The 12037-nt window shown below is 41.5% G+C and overlaps 2 protein-coding genes and 1 long non-coding RNA gene across 3 annotated transcripts in view; 1 reads left to right on the forward strand and 2 right to left on the reverse strand.

Annotated features, from left to right (window-relative positions):
* Nucleotides 1-4175, forward strand: LOC127944863 (transcription factor Spi-B-like). Its single transcript, XM_052541200.1, has 6 exons — nt 1-126; nt 402-422; nt 1298-1448; nt 2036-2172; nt 2268-2412; nt 3221-4175. Exons 2-6 carry the CDS (start codon nt 402-404, stop codon nt 3535-3537), a joined length of 771 nt encoding a protein of 256 aa, XP_052397160.1. The 5' UTR covers nt 1-126; the 3' UTR covers nt 3538-4175.
* The window catches only part of LOC127944864 (uncharacterized), a 26990-nt gene continuing 19068 nt past the window's right edge, over nt 4116-12037 (reverse strand). The window contains exons 2-4 of the long non-coding RNA XR_008150466.1: nt 9976-10012; nt 9788-9837; nt 4116-4243 (exon numbers count right to left, since the gene is read on the reverse strand). This is a non-coding gene — a long non-coding RNA (uncharacterized LOC127944864). The remainder of the gene's footprint in view (nt 4244-9787; nt 9838-9975; nt 10013-12037) is intronic.
* LOC127944862 (zinc finger protein 862-like) overlaps nt 11147-12037 on the reverse strand; it is a 4056-nt gene continuing 3165 nt past the window's right edge. Inside the window, exon 2 of the mRNA XM_052541199.1 lies at nt 11147-11883. Coding sequence (XP_052397159.1) covers nt 11459-11883 — 425 coding nt within the window. The 3' untranslated portion in view covers nt 11147-11458. The remainder of the gene's footprint in view (nt 11884-12037) is intronic.

Genomic DNA, 12037 nt, shown 5'->3' on the forward strand with positions numbered 1-12037 from the left:
GGTGCACATTACAGGTGATGTACGGCTCTACCCTCCTTCCAAGCCCTTATTCAGCGGTCACAATCTTTTCCACTTTTTCTATTGTGATACACTAACAGCTGTCTCACTCACTGGAACTGCACTAAGGTAACTGAACGTCCATATGTCTTCATTATCATTCAGACTTCGGCTTTGTTTGCACTTATTTGTGCTAATTTGACAGGATGATTTTTTGTTTATTTTTATGCTTTCAGTTTCATTGTTTCACAGTTGTGAAATATGTTTCAGAAAAAAAAACTTGACATGATCAAACTGCATTCTAACAGCATTCTGTTCATTCTGTGCAGTCATGTAGAGCCACAAGGTGTTTGTACTTATGTGCTGTTTTTACTCAATTGACATGCATTTTTTTCTGTTTTTAGATGTTGGCAACTCTTGAAAACGTGAGTACTGTTTGCTCTTTGTTTATTATTATTATTATTATTATTATTATTGCTTAACAGAAGGGGAAAGCATTGGGGAAAATACATGACAGATGATTTTTATATCTACAAAAAAAAAAAATGGTTCTGTGATATATTTAAGCATCACACAGGTAAAATATATAATTTATCATACTCTTGACCAGTCATATTAGAAGATTCTGTTTGTAATAAGTGTGCTGGAAATTGCCTTAGTAAGCAGATGGGTAATCGGTATGTCCTCATAATATCAGATTTGATCAACAAATATGAAATCAGATTTCATTTAAAGTTCGTGTGTTAATGTAAAGTGGTGCAAATAAATTTAAGTGACTCTTAGGGCAGAGTGTTTGAATAATATATATATATATATTTTTTTATGGAAAGTTTGCTGGTGTTGAAGTAAAATAAATGGCACGTGTAAATGATATTCAGACATTATAGGTGCTCAAGTGTGGTTTTAAAGTACTGTCAAGATGTCAAAACAAAATGTATATGTGATATACACAGAACTGTCAAAACAGAGATAAAATATTACTGCTAAAATGTTTACACACCTACAATGCAAATATGTCTGTTGGTGCATTTAAAAACCCAGTTTTACTGATGAGAGGCAGAATGTACTAGTCATGTAAACTGTTACAACTTCTTTCTTATATTCCTATTAAACAGCTGTATGTTTATTCATGGGTAGTTTTTTATTATTATTATTATTATTATTATCAATAATGTATAATATTCAGATTTTAATGAAAGCTGGAAAGAAAAGGAAAGGAAATTATTGTGTTTTGTACATTGTGTATTGTCTGTACTGCATCTCATTCAGTGTCTGATAGCGTGCATTGACTTGCCTACAGATTCAATACTTCCAGGATCTGGGCCCTAGAGAGCCGTCTTCAGGGAATCTGGACCTGGACATGATTGAGGAGTACCTGCAGGAGCACTCGGTGGAAGTGATGTCAGCACCGCGTGTGCAGAGGAGAGATCAAGAGGAGCACGGTATGGCAGGTGAGGCTTCGAAAGTCAACTAAACACTGTAATAGACCACTGAGGGAAGGGTCACTTCTTCTTAAATGAATTGAAAAGAAGTTCACTTTCAGTTTTGTAAGTTCAGTAATTTCCTCTTCGACCAAGCTTTTTTATTTGTATCTCAAGATGTGGATTCCACATCATGGGTGACAAAAATTTAGTTTCGTGACTAGAAACTGTAAAACCACTGGAAATGTAATAATAAAAAGTACTTAGTTTGAACACAGTCGCATAGTGTTTAAACAGGTTTCCCTTCCCCACAACTGCTATTGGCCAGTCAAACAGAGGCCCGCCCTCAGAGTCACACCATTGGTTGAGCTGTTGCCATGCCAGGCTGGTCGGACGCTCAAACAAACAGCAATGTTTTGAAAATGCTACAGAGAAACAGTATTTACACATTTCAGGGGAATCAAACTATACATGGTATATATTTAGTTGTTGCTGCAATTTAAGCTGGAAAGGAGGAAGTATTTTAACATCTAAAACATTTATCATATAACCATAGTGTGTGTTGTTGATTGTAGCGAACAACATATGTGATAATAATGAGTGATGTGTTTCCATAGAGAACAGCTGGTCTGGACATTATACATATGAATGGCATTATAGTAAAGTGCCAGGAACAGATGAGACGCATGAACCACAGCCTCAGCAGCAGCAGCAGCAGCAGACGTGGCTCTGTCAGTCCAGTCACAATGAATGGGTCGGTCTCACCAGACATGCAGTAAACACTGTTATCATTTTGTAAGTGAAGGTTGACCTGTTCATGGTTGTTATTAATAATATTCTATATTTTAGGGATACTTCCAGTATGATAGAAACCGGTACAGTGATTCAGATTCACTGTCCACCAGTTCTGGTTGCCAAGAATTTCCACCATCTCCGACCTCTGACATGAAGGGTCAAATTGCGTATGACTCCCTGGCTCTAGCACCGCTCTCAGGTAAGACACAGAATTGCTAGGACATTGCTTATCATATTTCTTTTTGGTTTTGGGAAAGTTGATTCTGAATATTTGGATATAGGTAGATTAAAATAGACTGGTTAAAGGGGGAAAATATTTTATATTTTTTCTTTTTTTTACCTATACATAAAACATTCTGTAATCATTTAGTCAGTCTCCTGTAATTTCAAACCTTTGTGATTTTATATCTTTTGTGAAACACAAAAAGGACATTTGAAGAATGTCTGAACTGTTTTTGAAAGTCAGTTGTCCAAAACAACACTGGTTCAGTTAAAGTGGTATACTAGTCTTTAAATCACTCTGAACGTCTCTAGAATTTAGCCAGGGGGTAATCAGTATTACTTTTCAGATTTAATTGCACAAATCTACCTTTTGTGCCAGTCCAAAAAATAAAATAAAAATACATATTGGATGGCTAACTTGTAAGACTAGAATAAGCAGTTTATGCAACTAGCCACAGGAAATCATTGAGACAGACTTTAGTGGGTAGGGTTATTTAGTGTAAAATGTTGTATTGTCCAGTTTGTGGTTTATTCCCAAACAGAGCTTCCCTTACAGTCAAGTGATTCACAAAGACTTTGGCTCCATCGATTAAAAATATCCAGTTTGGAATTTGTATGAATTTGTATGTCACTGTACAGGCTAATTTTGTATCTCACATTTAAAAGGGCGTTATGGGCTTTGACAAGAGACTGCCTTATTTGTGCATAGGTTGGATGTGCAAAATGAAAATGTAATGTTCTGCTATCACTAAAATACATTTGACATTTACAATTTCATTTCTCAGGTAAAAGGAAAGAGCGGCTGTTTCAGTTCTTATATGAGATGCTACAGACACCAGACATGCGGAGCTGCATTTGGTGGGTTCAGTCTAACAATGGAATATTCCAGTTTTCATCCCAGAACAAGGAAAAGCTGGCTGAGATGTGGGGCAGACGCAAGGGTAACCGGAAAACCATGACATACCAGAAAATGGCTCGCGCCCTACGAAACTATTCACGAACAGGAGAGATCTGCAAAGTGAAGCGTAAACTCACCTATCAGTTCACTGAGAGAACACTGAGAGGCCTTCAGAACAACTCGCAAAGATTCATGGGTCGTTAATGTGGTTCACCAACCAAGAATTTCTCCTAACTGGGAAAGTGTAAACGAATACTGAGTATTTTACAGAAAATGATTTTGCCTTTTAATGTTCCATAATATGGGCATTAAAACACTGATTTTCTAATATTATTTGGCTTAATTGGGGCTCTACTGAACTTGGGAATTGTATGTACACTAACATCGAATAACATGAAATTCTAAGAAGTTGAAGGTGAACTTTGAATATTTTTTTAAAATCTGAGGATTGTTAACCATTACACTACGTTGTATGTAGTGACAAATCAGTTTTTTGTTGTTTTGATACAATATTTGCCATGTTTGTTGTGCTCATTTCAATGACTTTTTAATGGCATTAAAATGTTGACATCTGGTGTGCCTGAATAAATTAATTTTAACATGTAATTTTGTAGTTTTGACAATAACAAGGAACCCAGCCAAACTATTTAATCCAAAAAAAAATCCATTGTAAAATGTATTATTATTATTATTATTATTATTATTATTATTATTATTATTATTATTTTGCTCAAGCTGACATGGGAAAAACCACAGAGAAAGCAATCACTGTAATGAGTATGGCACAATACAGTATGTAAAAAGTCATGTGTGTGTTCTTCCAGCGGACAGTCACCCTTCTCCAGGCATTGCAGGGCCACAGCAGGAATGTCCATGGTGACATAGGAGTGGGGGGAAAGAGAACAAAATGCTGCAAAAAAAATAAATAAAAAATAAATAAATAATTGTATGTACAGTAGTTGGTTCATTCTTCTGCCATGCGTTGGTGATACAAAATGTACGAGGACAAAGGAGATTAACGAGAAGACTTTTGAAAGTGAAGTGACATTCAGACAAGTCTGTTGACACATACTTAGAATTTGTGCTCTGCATTTAACCCATCCAAAGTGCGCACACACACACAGCAGTGAACACACACACACACACACACACACACTGTGAACACACACCCGGTGCAGTGGGCAGCCATTGTATGCTGTGGCGCGATGGGGAGCAGTTGGGGGTTCGATGCCTTGCTCAAGGGCACCTACTGCAAGTCATGGTATTGCCAGCTCGAGATTCGAACCCTCGAGATTCAAACCCACAACCCTAGGGTTAGGAGTCAAACTCTCTAACCACTAGGCCACAACTTCCCCTAAAATCTTTTAATCATATAAATCCAGGAGAACAGGCACAGAAACGAGAGTTACGTATGTAACTACGGTTCTATGAGTTCTGGATGACCGCCAGAGGCAGTGCTTCCCACTGAATATCATCTCTCTCTTGCTAATGCACAGGTCAAGTCTAATAACAACAAAGTCATCACATGACCAGGTACGTCACGGGGATCCCCTCTATTTAACCCTGTGACATCCTGCAAATTGTCTCAACAGAATCTTCTCGCAGGACTCAGAGTGACAGGTTGCTCTGGCGGTCATCCAGAACTCATAGAAAAATAGTTAAATACGTAACTCTCATTCTATTTCATTCTTACTGACCGCCAGAGGCAGTGCTTCCCACTGGATGACTCATAACAACAAGGTCACGAGGAGGCTGCTTCTAACCTTAAGCCGAAGTTGAGGGTCCCAACAGGACTGCCATTTCCATAGCACCAGGGGTGGCCACAATGACTCTGTAGTATCTGGAGAAGGTATCAGCGGAAGACCAATTAGCCGCTGCACAAATGTCCATTAGAGGGACACCTTTTAATGCTGCCAAAGACGTTGAGATACTTCTCGTCGAATGGCATTTTATGCCGGCTGGCAATGTCATGTTGTTGGCCTTATACGCCTGGACAATGGCCTCCACCACCCAATGTGACAACCTCTGTTTTGACAGAGGCTGCCCTTTCCTTGGCCCGCCGCAGCAGAGAAAGAGTTGGTCTGATTGTCGCAGTTTCTCTGTGGCACTCAGATAGCCCCGAAGGGCTCGCACTGGACATAATTGTTCCGTTGGATTGCTATCTTGTGTTTCAGCCACAGAATGATTGAGTGCTACCAACTCAATTGGTTGATTCCTAAATGATGTTGAGAGCCTTTTGGGTAGGAATGAGGGGTTAAGCCACAATGTCACCATTGTTGCATCTGCATTCAAACGCATATAGGACGTATTGGTTGACAATGCGTGGAGCTCACCAACACATTTGGCTGACGTTATTGCCAAAAGGAATCCTTTCTTTATTGAAAGCCACTTCAGGTCACAATGCTCCATCGGTTCAAAGGGGTGTTGTGTAAGTGTTCTTAAAACCAGACTGAGGTCCCATGAGGGCACCCTAACAGTTGGAGCAGGGTGCAATCGCTGAGCACCTTTCAGAAAGCGAGTGATTAGAATATGTGACCCTAGTGATTGATCATTTATCTTTACATGCTGGGCAGAAATTGCAGCCACATATACCTTTAGGGTAGAGGGAGCCCTGTTATCGTCTAGAAGGGACTGCAAAAAACATAACACCATTGGCACCAGGCAGTGGTCTGGGATCAACTCTCTTGGTGTACACCAGTCCGTGAAAAGCTTCCACCTACAAGCGTAGATATTCCTGGTGGAAGGTGCTCTAGAATTCAGGATTGTGATTTGCACCTTAACATCACAAGACTTCAACAGTAACTCTGGCTCCTCAATGGCCAGACACAGAGTTGTAGCCGATCTGAGCATGGGTGCCAAATCTGCCCCTGCAACTGAAGGAGCAGGTCCTGTCTCCTGGGAAGGCCCCAGGGCTCCCCATTGAGAAGCCAGCATAACATTGGGAACCAAGGCCTGCCTGGCCAGCTCGGTGCCACTAGGAGCATCCTCTGGTGCCCTTGAAGAACTCTGTGGAGAGTTGGCACAATTAAGGGGATCAGGGGATACGCATACAGTAAAAGATTTGGCCAGGCATGTGCAAACACATCCTGACCCAACGGGCTGGACTTCTCTGTCCAGGACAACCACAGGGGGCAATGGGTCGAGGTCTCTGAGACAAAGAGATCCACCTGTGCGCTGCCAAATTGCCAGACCATGCTTGTGAACTGAGGAAAGACCCTTGTCAGAAGGTCTTGCGCTATTCTCAGAGACTGGCTGGACCTTGTGCTGCCTTGATGGTTGGTATGATATACCACTGATGTATTGTCCATTATGATGAGAATATGGCCGGAGCAAAGTGCTTCAGAGCTAATTGAACTGCTTGTAGCTCCAGGGCATTAATGTCTTTTGTGGCTTGCCCGGGTTTCCATGACCCCCTGATCATCCTGTGTTGCCACACTGCCCCCCATCCAACTAGCGAAGCATCGGTCTGTATTACCTCTTGGTGAGAGGGAATCACACCCAGAGCTACCCCTTTTGTCAGGAATGACCTCTCTTTCCATGGTTTCAAGGTAAGGAGGCATCGATCTGTAACTTTGACCAGTCTGCTCCTGTGCCATATGGGGTTCAGGTGAAGACTATTTACCCATCTCTGAAAAGGGCGCAGTGAAAGAAGGCCCAGTGGTATCAATGCAGCTGCTGCTGCTAGCATGCCCATCAATCTGAGCACCACTCTGAATGGAAGCTTGATCTTTTTCCGGAAATGCCGGAGAAAGAGCCAGATGCTGTCCACCCTCTGAGGTGATAGGAATGCTTTCATTGATCTTGAGTCTAGAGTGATGCCTATGAACTTCACCGACTGACATGGGACCAACTGACTCTCGCTGAAGTTTACCCTGAGACCCAACTGAGTGACATGGGAAATAAGCAGATTGGTCTGTTCTGTTGCCTGCTCTTGAGATGGAGCACAGAGGAGCCAATCGTTCAGATAAGGAAGCACCTGCACCCCCCTGCTTGTATTGGGGACAAAGCTGCAGCTATGCACCTGGTGAACACCCGAGGGGACAGAGACAGCCCAAATGGTAGGACCCGGAACTGATAGACCTGACCTTAAAATCCGAAGCAGAGAAACGGTCTGTGTTGTGCTGCAATTGGAATATGAAAATAAGCATCCTTCAGGTCTATTGTGGTGAACCACTGTAGTGGTCTGACTGCCTGAAGGACCTCCATTGTGCATAGCATGTGGAATGGTAAAACCTTGATGGACGGATTGAGGCCACAAAGGTTGAGAATGGGCCTTACCCCACCATCTTTTTTCGGAATTACATAGTACATTGAATAAAACCCATTTAGCCATGCTCACCACTTTACTGGTTCTATGGCGTCCTTTTCTATGAGTTCGGCTATTTGTTTCTCCAGTGCCAGTGAGCTGTTGGGGTCTTTGACAGTAGTCATCTTGACCCCATTGAAAGCAGGGGCCCGCCGTCGGAATTGCAGTTTGTACCCTTGAGATAGTGTTGTTATTATCCAAGGGTCTGAAGTGTTTTCTTTCCAGAAATTGAGGTGCTGCGAGCCTGGTTTTTTTTTATCTCTGGTAGGCGCTGACCTGGTGCCCTGACCCTTGGAGCCCGAATTAACTGTTGTCCTCGTTCTCTAGGGTACTGCCCAAGCTAGTCTAGCTGCCTTGGCTGGCTCCTCTGAACAGCACTTGATTGAACTAAAGATTGAGAGAGAGTAGGATACCGTCCCCCATACCCTTGTCTAAATTGTGGTGGTGGAGTCCCTCTTAAATCTGCTAGCTGCTGTCTTGTCTTATTCATCTCAATGCTCTTTTCCAGAGTTTGCTGTGCTGCTGGTCCAAACAGTTGGCCTGGGACTACAGGGAGATCCCGAAGTGTTCTCCTACAAGCCTCTGACAATGGAGACTGTGCCAGCCATACTTGGCGGCGTGCCTGAGTGAGTGTTGACATGAGTCTACCCAATTCTCTTGACATGAATGCAAATGCTTGCAATGATGCATCGCTTAGGATGTGGACTGAAGGATCACCCCCAATAGGTTGGAGAGACTCAGATGGTGCCAGCATAAGATGAGAGAGTGAATTCCCTATACGACCCATGTGTGCTGCAGTATTGCATATGTATTGCAAGTATATGCTTGACTAAGAAGATCATCCGTGATTCTGCACTGAGGTCGTGGGCAGCGAGCATTAGGTCTCCAAGCCTCTTCCGGTGATATGATGAAAGAAGCGATAAATTGATCTACTTTAGGCATCTGACCCTGGCCATAAGAGTCCGGTTCGTGCATAGCTGCCAGGGCCCTGCTTGCTGTGATATGATGAGTAAGTAACTTGGGATTAGCCCAGCACCTCTGTAGTTCCTCAATATAATCTTTGGATGGGGGAATGCTAAGAGCAGATGGTTTTGCCGTCTCTCTGAAAAAGGCACTGGAGGGAGCTGCCACTATAGGGGCAGTGTCCATGCCTAATCAAGCCAATGCAATCTGGATGGCTTGTCTCACTACATCCTGATCAGATTCCACTCCTTCCGCTGAACCCCTTGCCGTGTTCTGAGAGTCATCATGAGAGAACTGAGAGTGTCATAAGATAAGACTCCCGATAAGAATTCTTCATTACCCTCCTCACCAAACTGGTTTTGAGGCTGCCATTGACAGCATATCTTCCTCAGGAATAGATAATTCCTTACTGGGATTTCCCAACATCTGTGATGGTGCATCCCTTTGTTGCAGATTCAATATTAGAGACTTAATCTGGGCAAACTCTGAGGTCAAAACCTCCACTTTATTGGCTAAAGAATTATCTCTATGTCTCTTACTGGTGGAGACACTCACTGCTTCCACCCTCTTCCTTTTAGCTGTCACTTTTCCCTGCCGAGGCACATCTGATGTCAAGAGTCCCTCTACTGCAGCTAGTCAGGAAGTTCTCCATTCCCACAACATAGTGCTACAATTCATACAGGCATCATCAGTAAGACCCTGCTTCAAATGTTCCAAGCCTAAGCAGGATGGACAGCAGTCATGTCCATCATCCTGCTGTAAGGTGGCCCTGCACACTATGCATGTCAGGCTAAGCTGTTCCATACTGCCACAGCAGTGCTTTACTGAACCCCAAGCGAGAACACTCTGGATGCCACAAAAAACGGTAAGGTACCTAATCGTATTAATATATATATATATATATATATATATATATATATATATATATATATATATATATATATATATATATATATATATATATATTTTTTTTTTTTTTTTTTAACAGCCAAACTAGTGTTAATACTTAGCCCACTGTTGATAGAAGTACCAGGTAGCAGTACAAAAAACAGAATGAAAATACTCGTATATAATGCAACTGCGAGAAATATAATATATGCCTATATCAAAGAAAAACAAACAAAAAATAATTCAATCGTCAAATTCATAGCTACCTATGAAATTATAAAAATATATATTAATTACCTAATTGAATGCTCTATATGATTTCCACCAGCTGCAGTGCATGCCGCGGTCTGTAACGAGAAATATATATTGTTCCTGGAGCACACACACTCTTACTGTTCGCTATAATTAATCACTATGGCTTTTCTATGGAGCGAAACCACTCTGAGATGCCATATATACACGTTTCATAAAACCCCGTGACGTACCTGGTCATGTGATGACTTTGTTGTTATTAGACTCGACCTGTGCATGAGCAAGAGAGATAATATTCAGTGGGAAGCACTGCCTCTGGCAGTCAGTAAGAACGAAATAGAACCAACTTAACATAGACAAAGAACGGACAAAGACTAAGGAAGAAATTAAAAGCATGAACCAAACAAAGGGAACTAATGAGATGATTATTAGAAAACAGGTGAACTGAATGACATAATAGGCAACTCAGGAAAACTAGGTCACTTTAGTTTACATGTGGGTGCAATGTTGTTGAACATTCACCCACATGTAAACTAAAGATTTTGGTTTTGCATCTATGCATTTAAAACAGCCTGTTGAATTCTCATACTGATAAGCCTTATCATGAGGAGTTCACTCAGATAACAACATCTCTGACAAAGCTCTGTACTTCATCTGACGGCAGTTTAGCATGAGTCCACCATATACATATTCACACACATACGGTCACATATGCAAAACATGTGTACTCTAGAAAACCGCCACTACAACAGAACTGTTAATGATTGAAGAGAAGGGAAAAAATATGTCTGTATCACATGTCAGTGCCTTGCTGTTACAACCACACTAACTGTTATAAATAGTTCAGACAGGAACCACTTTGGCAAGTTTACTTGAGTTTATTGAACACAATTTATCTTTGGCGGTGTGGTTCCTTATGGGGGTTCTTGCTCCCAGAATAACTGAACATACAAGAGCTTTAACATTAACTCTCCGGAACCATGAATTTAGAAATATATAATAATTAAGACTTTTAATAAAGTCTTTAAAGCAAATGGTGATAATCATGTAGATGTGGCAGTGGTACGTCTATCCTATAGTCTGGTAATGAAGATGGGTGTCTCTCTGCAGTGAGGTCCATGCCAGCTAAGATTTTTGGAAGCCTTAGTGATCTTAAAAAACAAGACGACAGCCAGAAGGTGCGCATTAGTGTGCTCATGCTTATAATGGGTAGGGAGGGAGGGTTGCGAGCAGTTGAGCATACTTACCGAGCAGTGGTGCCATGTCAGAGTTTCCGCAAGAAAAAAATGGTGGCGTTTTCCAGACATTTTGATGATATGCCAGTCAAATATCTCCTCTTAATTAGTCAAGTTGAGGAAAACTGAAAGCAGTTTATGTAACTTAAAAAATGACATAATCAGGCCGTATATGCAACATGTTTATTAGCCTTACTTTCAAATAGACAGAAAAAAAAACATGAACGTCCGATTGGCGTCAATCAACCAATTGTTTTTTACTATGGTTTCACATTTCATAGTTTAACAAACCAACCCCCCTTCCCCACATAAAATATCCGAATATAGCATTGTTTTCACTCAAGCAAACTTAATTATAAACTCAGTATGTCTCATTTAGCTGGTAAAATTTAAATTGGCCACCGTGTGAAATGACTCCTTGTCAAATTAACTTGAACAAACAAATGACTAGGCCTATAACATTGTCTCGCGTCATTTTTGGCTACTTTTTACGCTTTTTTGCAGTGCTGAATTGTGCAGCTGGCGACTTAAAATCAAAACTTCCCAGTGTCTCTCCACAACTTGCAATGCGCATAAGCCGCGTAACCTTGTTCTCCGCAAGGCATCTTCGCTGCTTCGTCTTGATCCGATTCTGCAGCGAGAACCCCCTCTCTGCAGGAACACTTGAGACAGGGATTACACAGGCTATCTTGGCGAGCTTGGTCCACTCTGGATACATTTTGTTGAAATCACGTATGAGGACTTCGCAGGCTGTGGAGAAATGCAATCCTCCATAGCCACGGAGCGCTGTCATGACAGCGAGGGCATCACATCGCAGGCTTACGGTATCGATAAGAGTAGCGGTGTCCGCAGACTCAAGGCTTGTAAAATGGCAAATAATCCTTCTGATCGCTGGTTCTTGGAGAGCTATAAGATAATATAATTGTTGAGAACGATATCAGAATTATAGGCCTACAAAATAATGCTGCGTTTATTATAAATAGGCCTGTATGGGTCATTCTGTGGAAATGTCAATTTTTCTGTCCCTAGCCTTTAAAAAAAACACTTAAAAACACTTTAG

Source organism: Carassius gibelio, chromosome A23 (assembly GCF_023724105.1).
Source record: "Carassius gibelio isolate Cgi1373 ecotype wild population from Czech Republic chromosome A23, carGib1.2-hapl.c, whole genome shotgun sequence".
NCBI lineage: Eukaryota > Metazoa > Chordata > Actinopteri > Cypriniformes > Cyprinidae > Carassius > Carassius gibelio.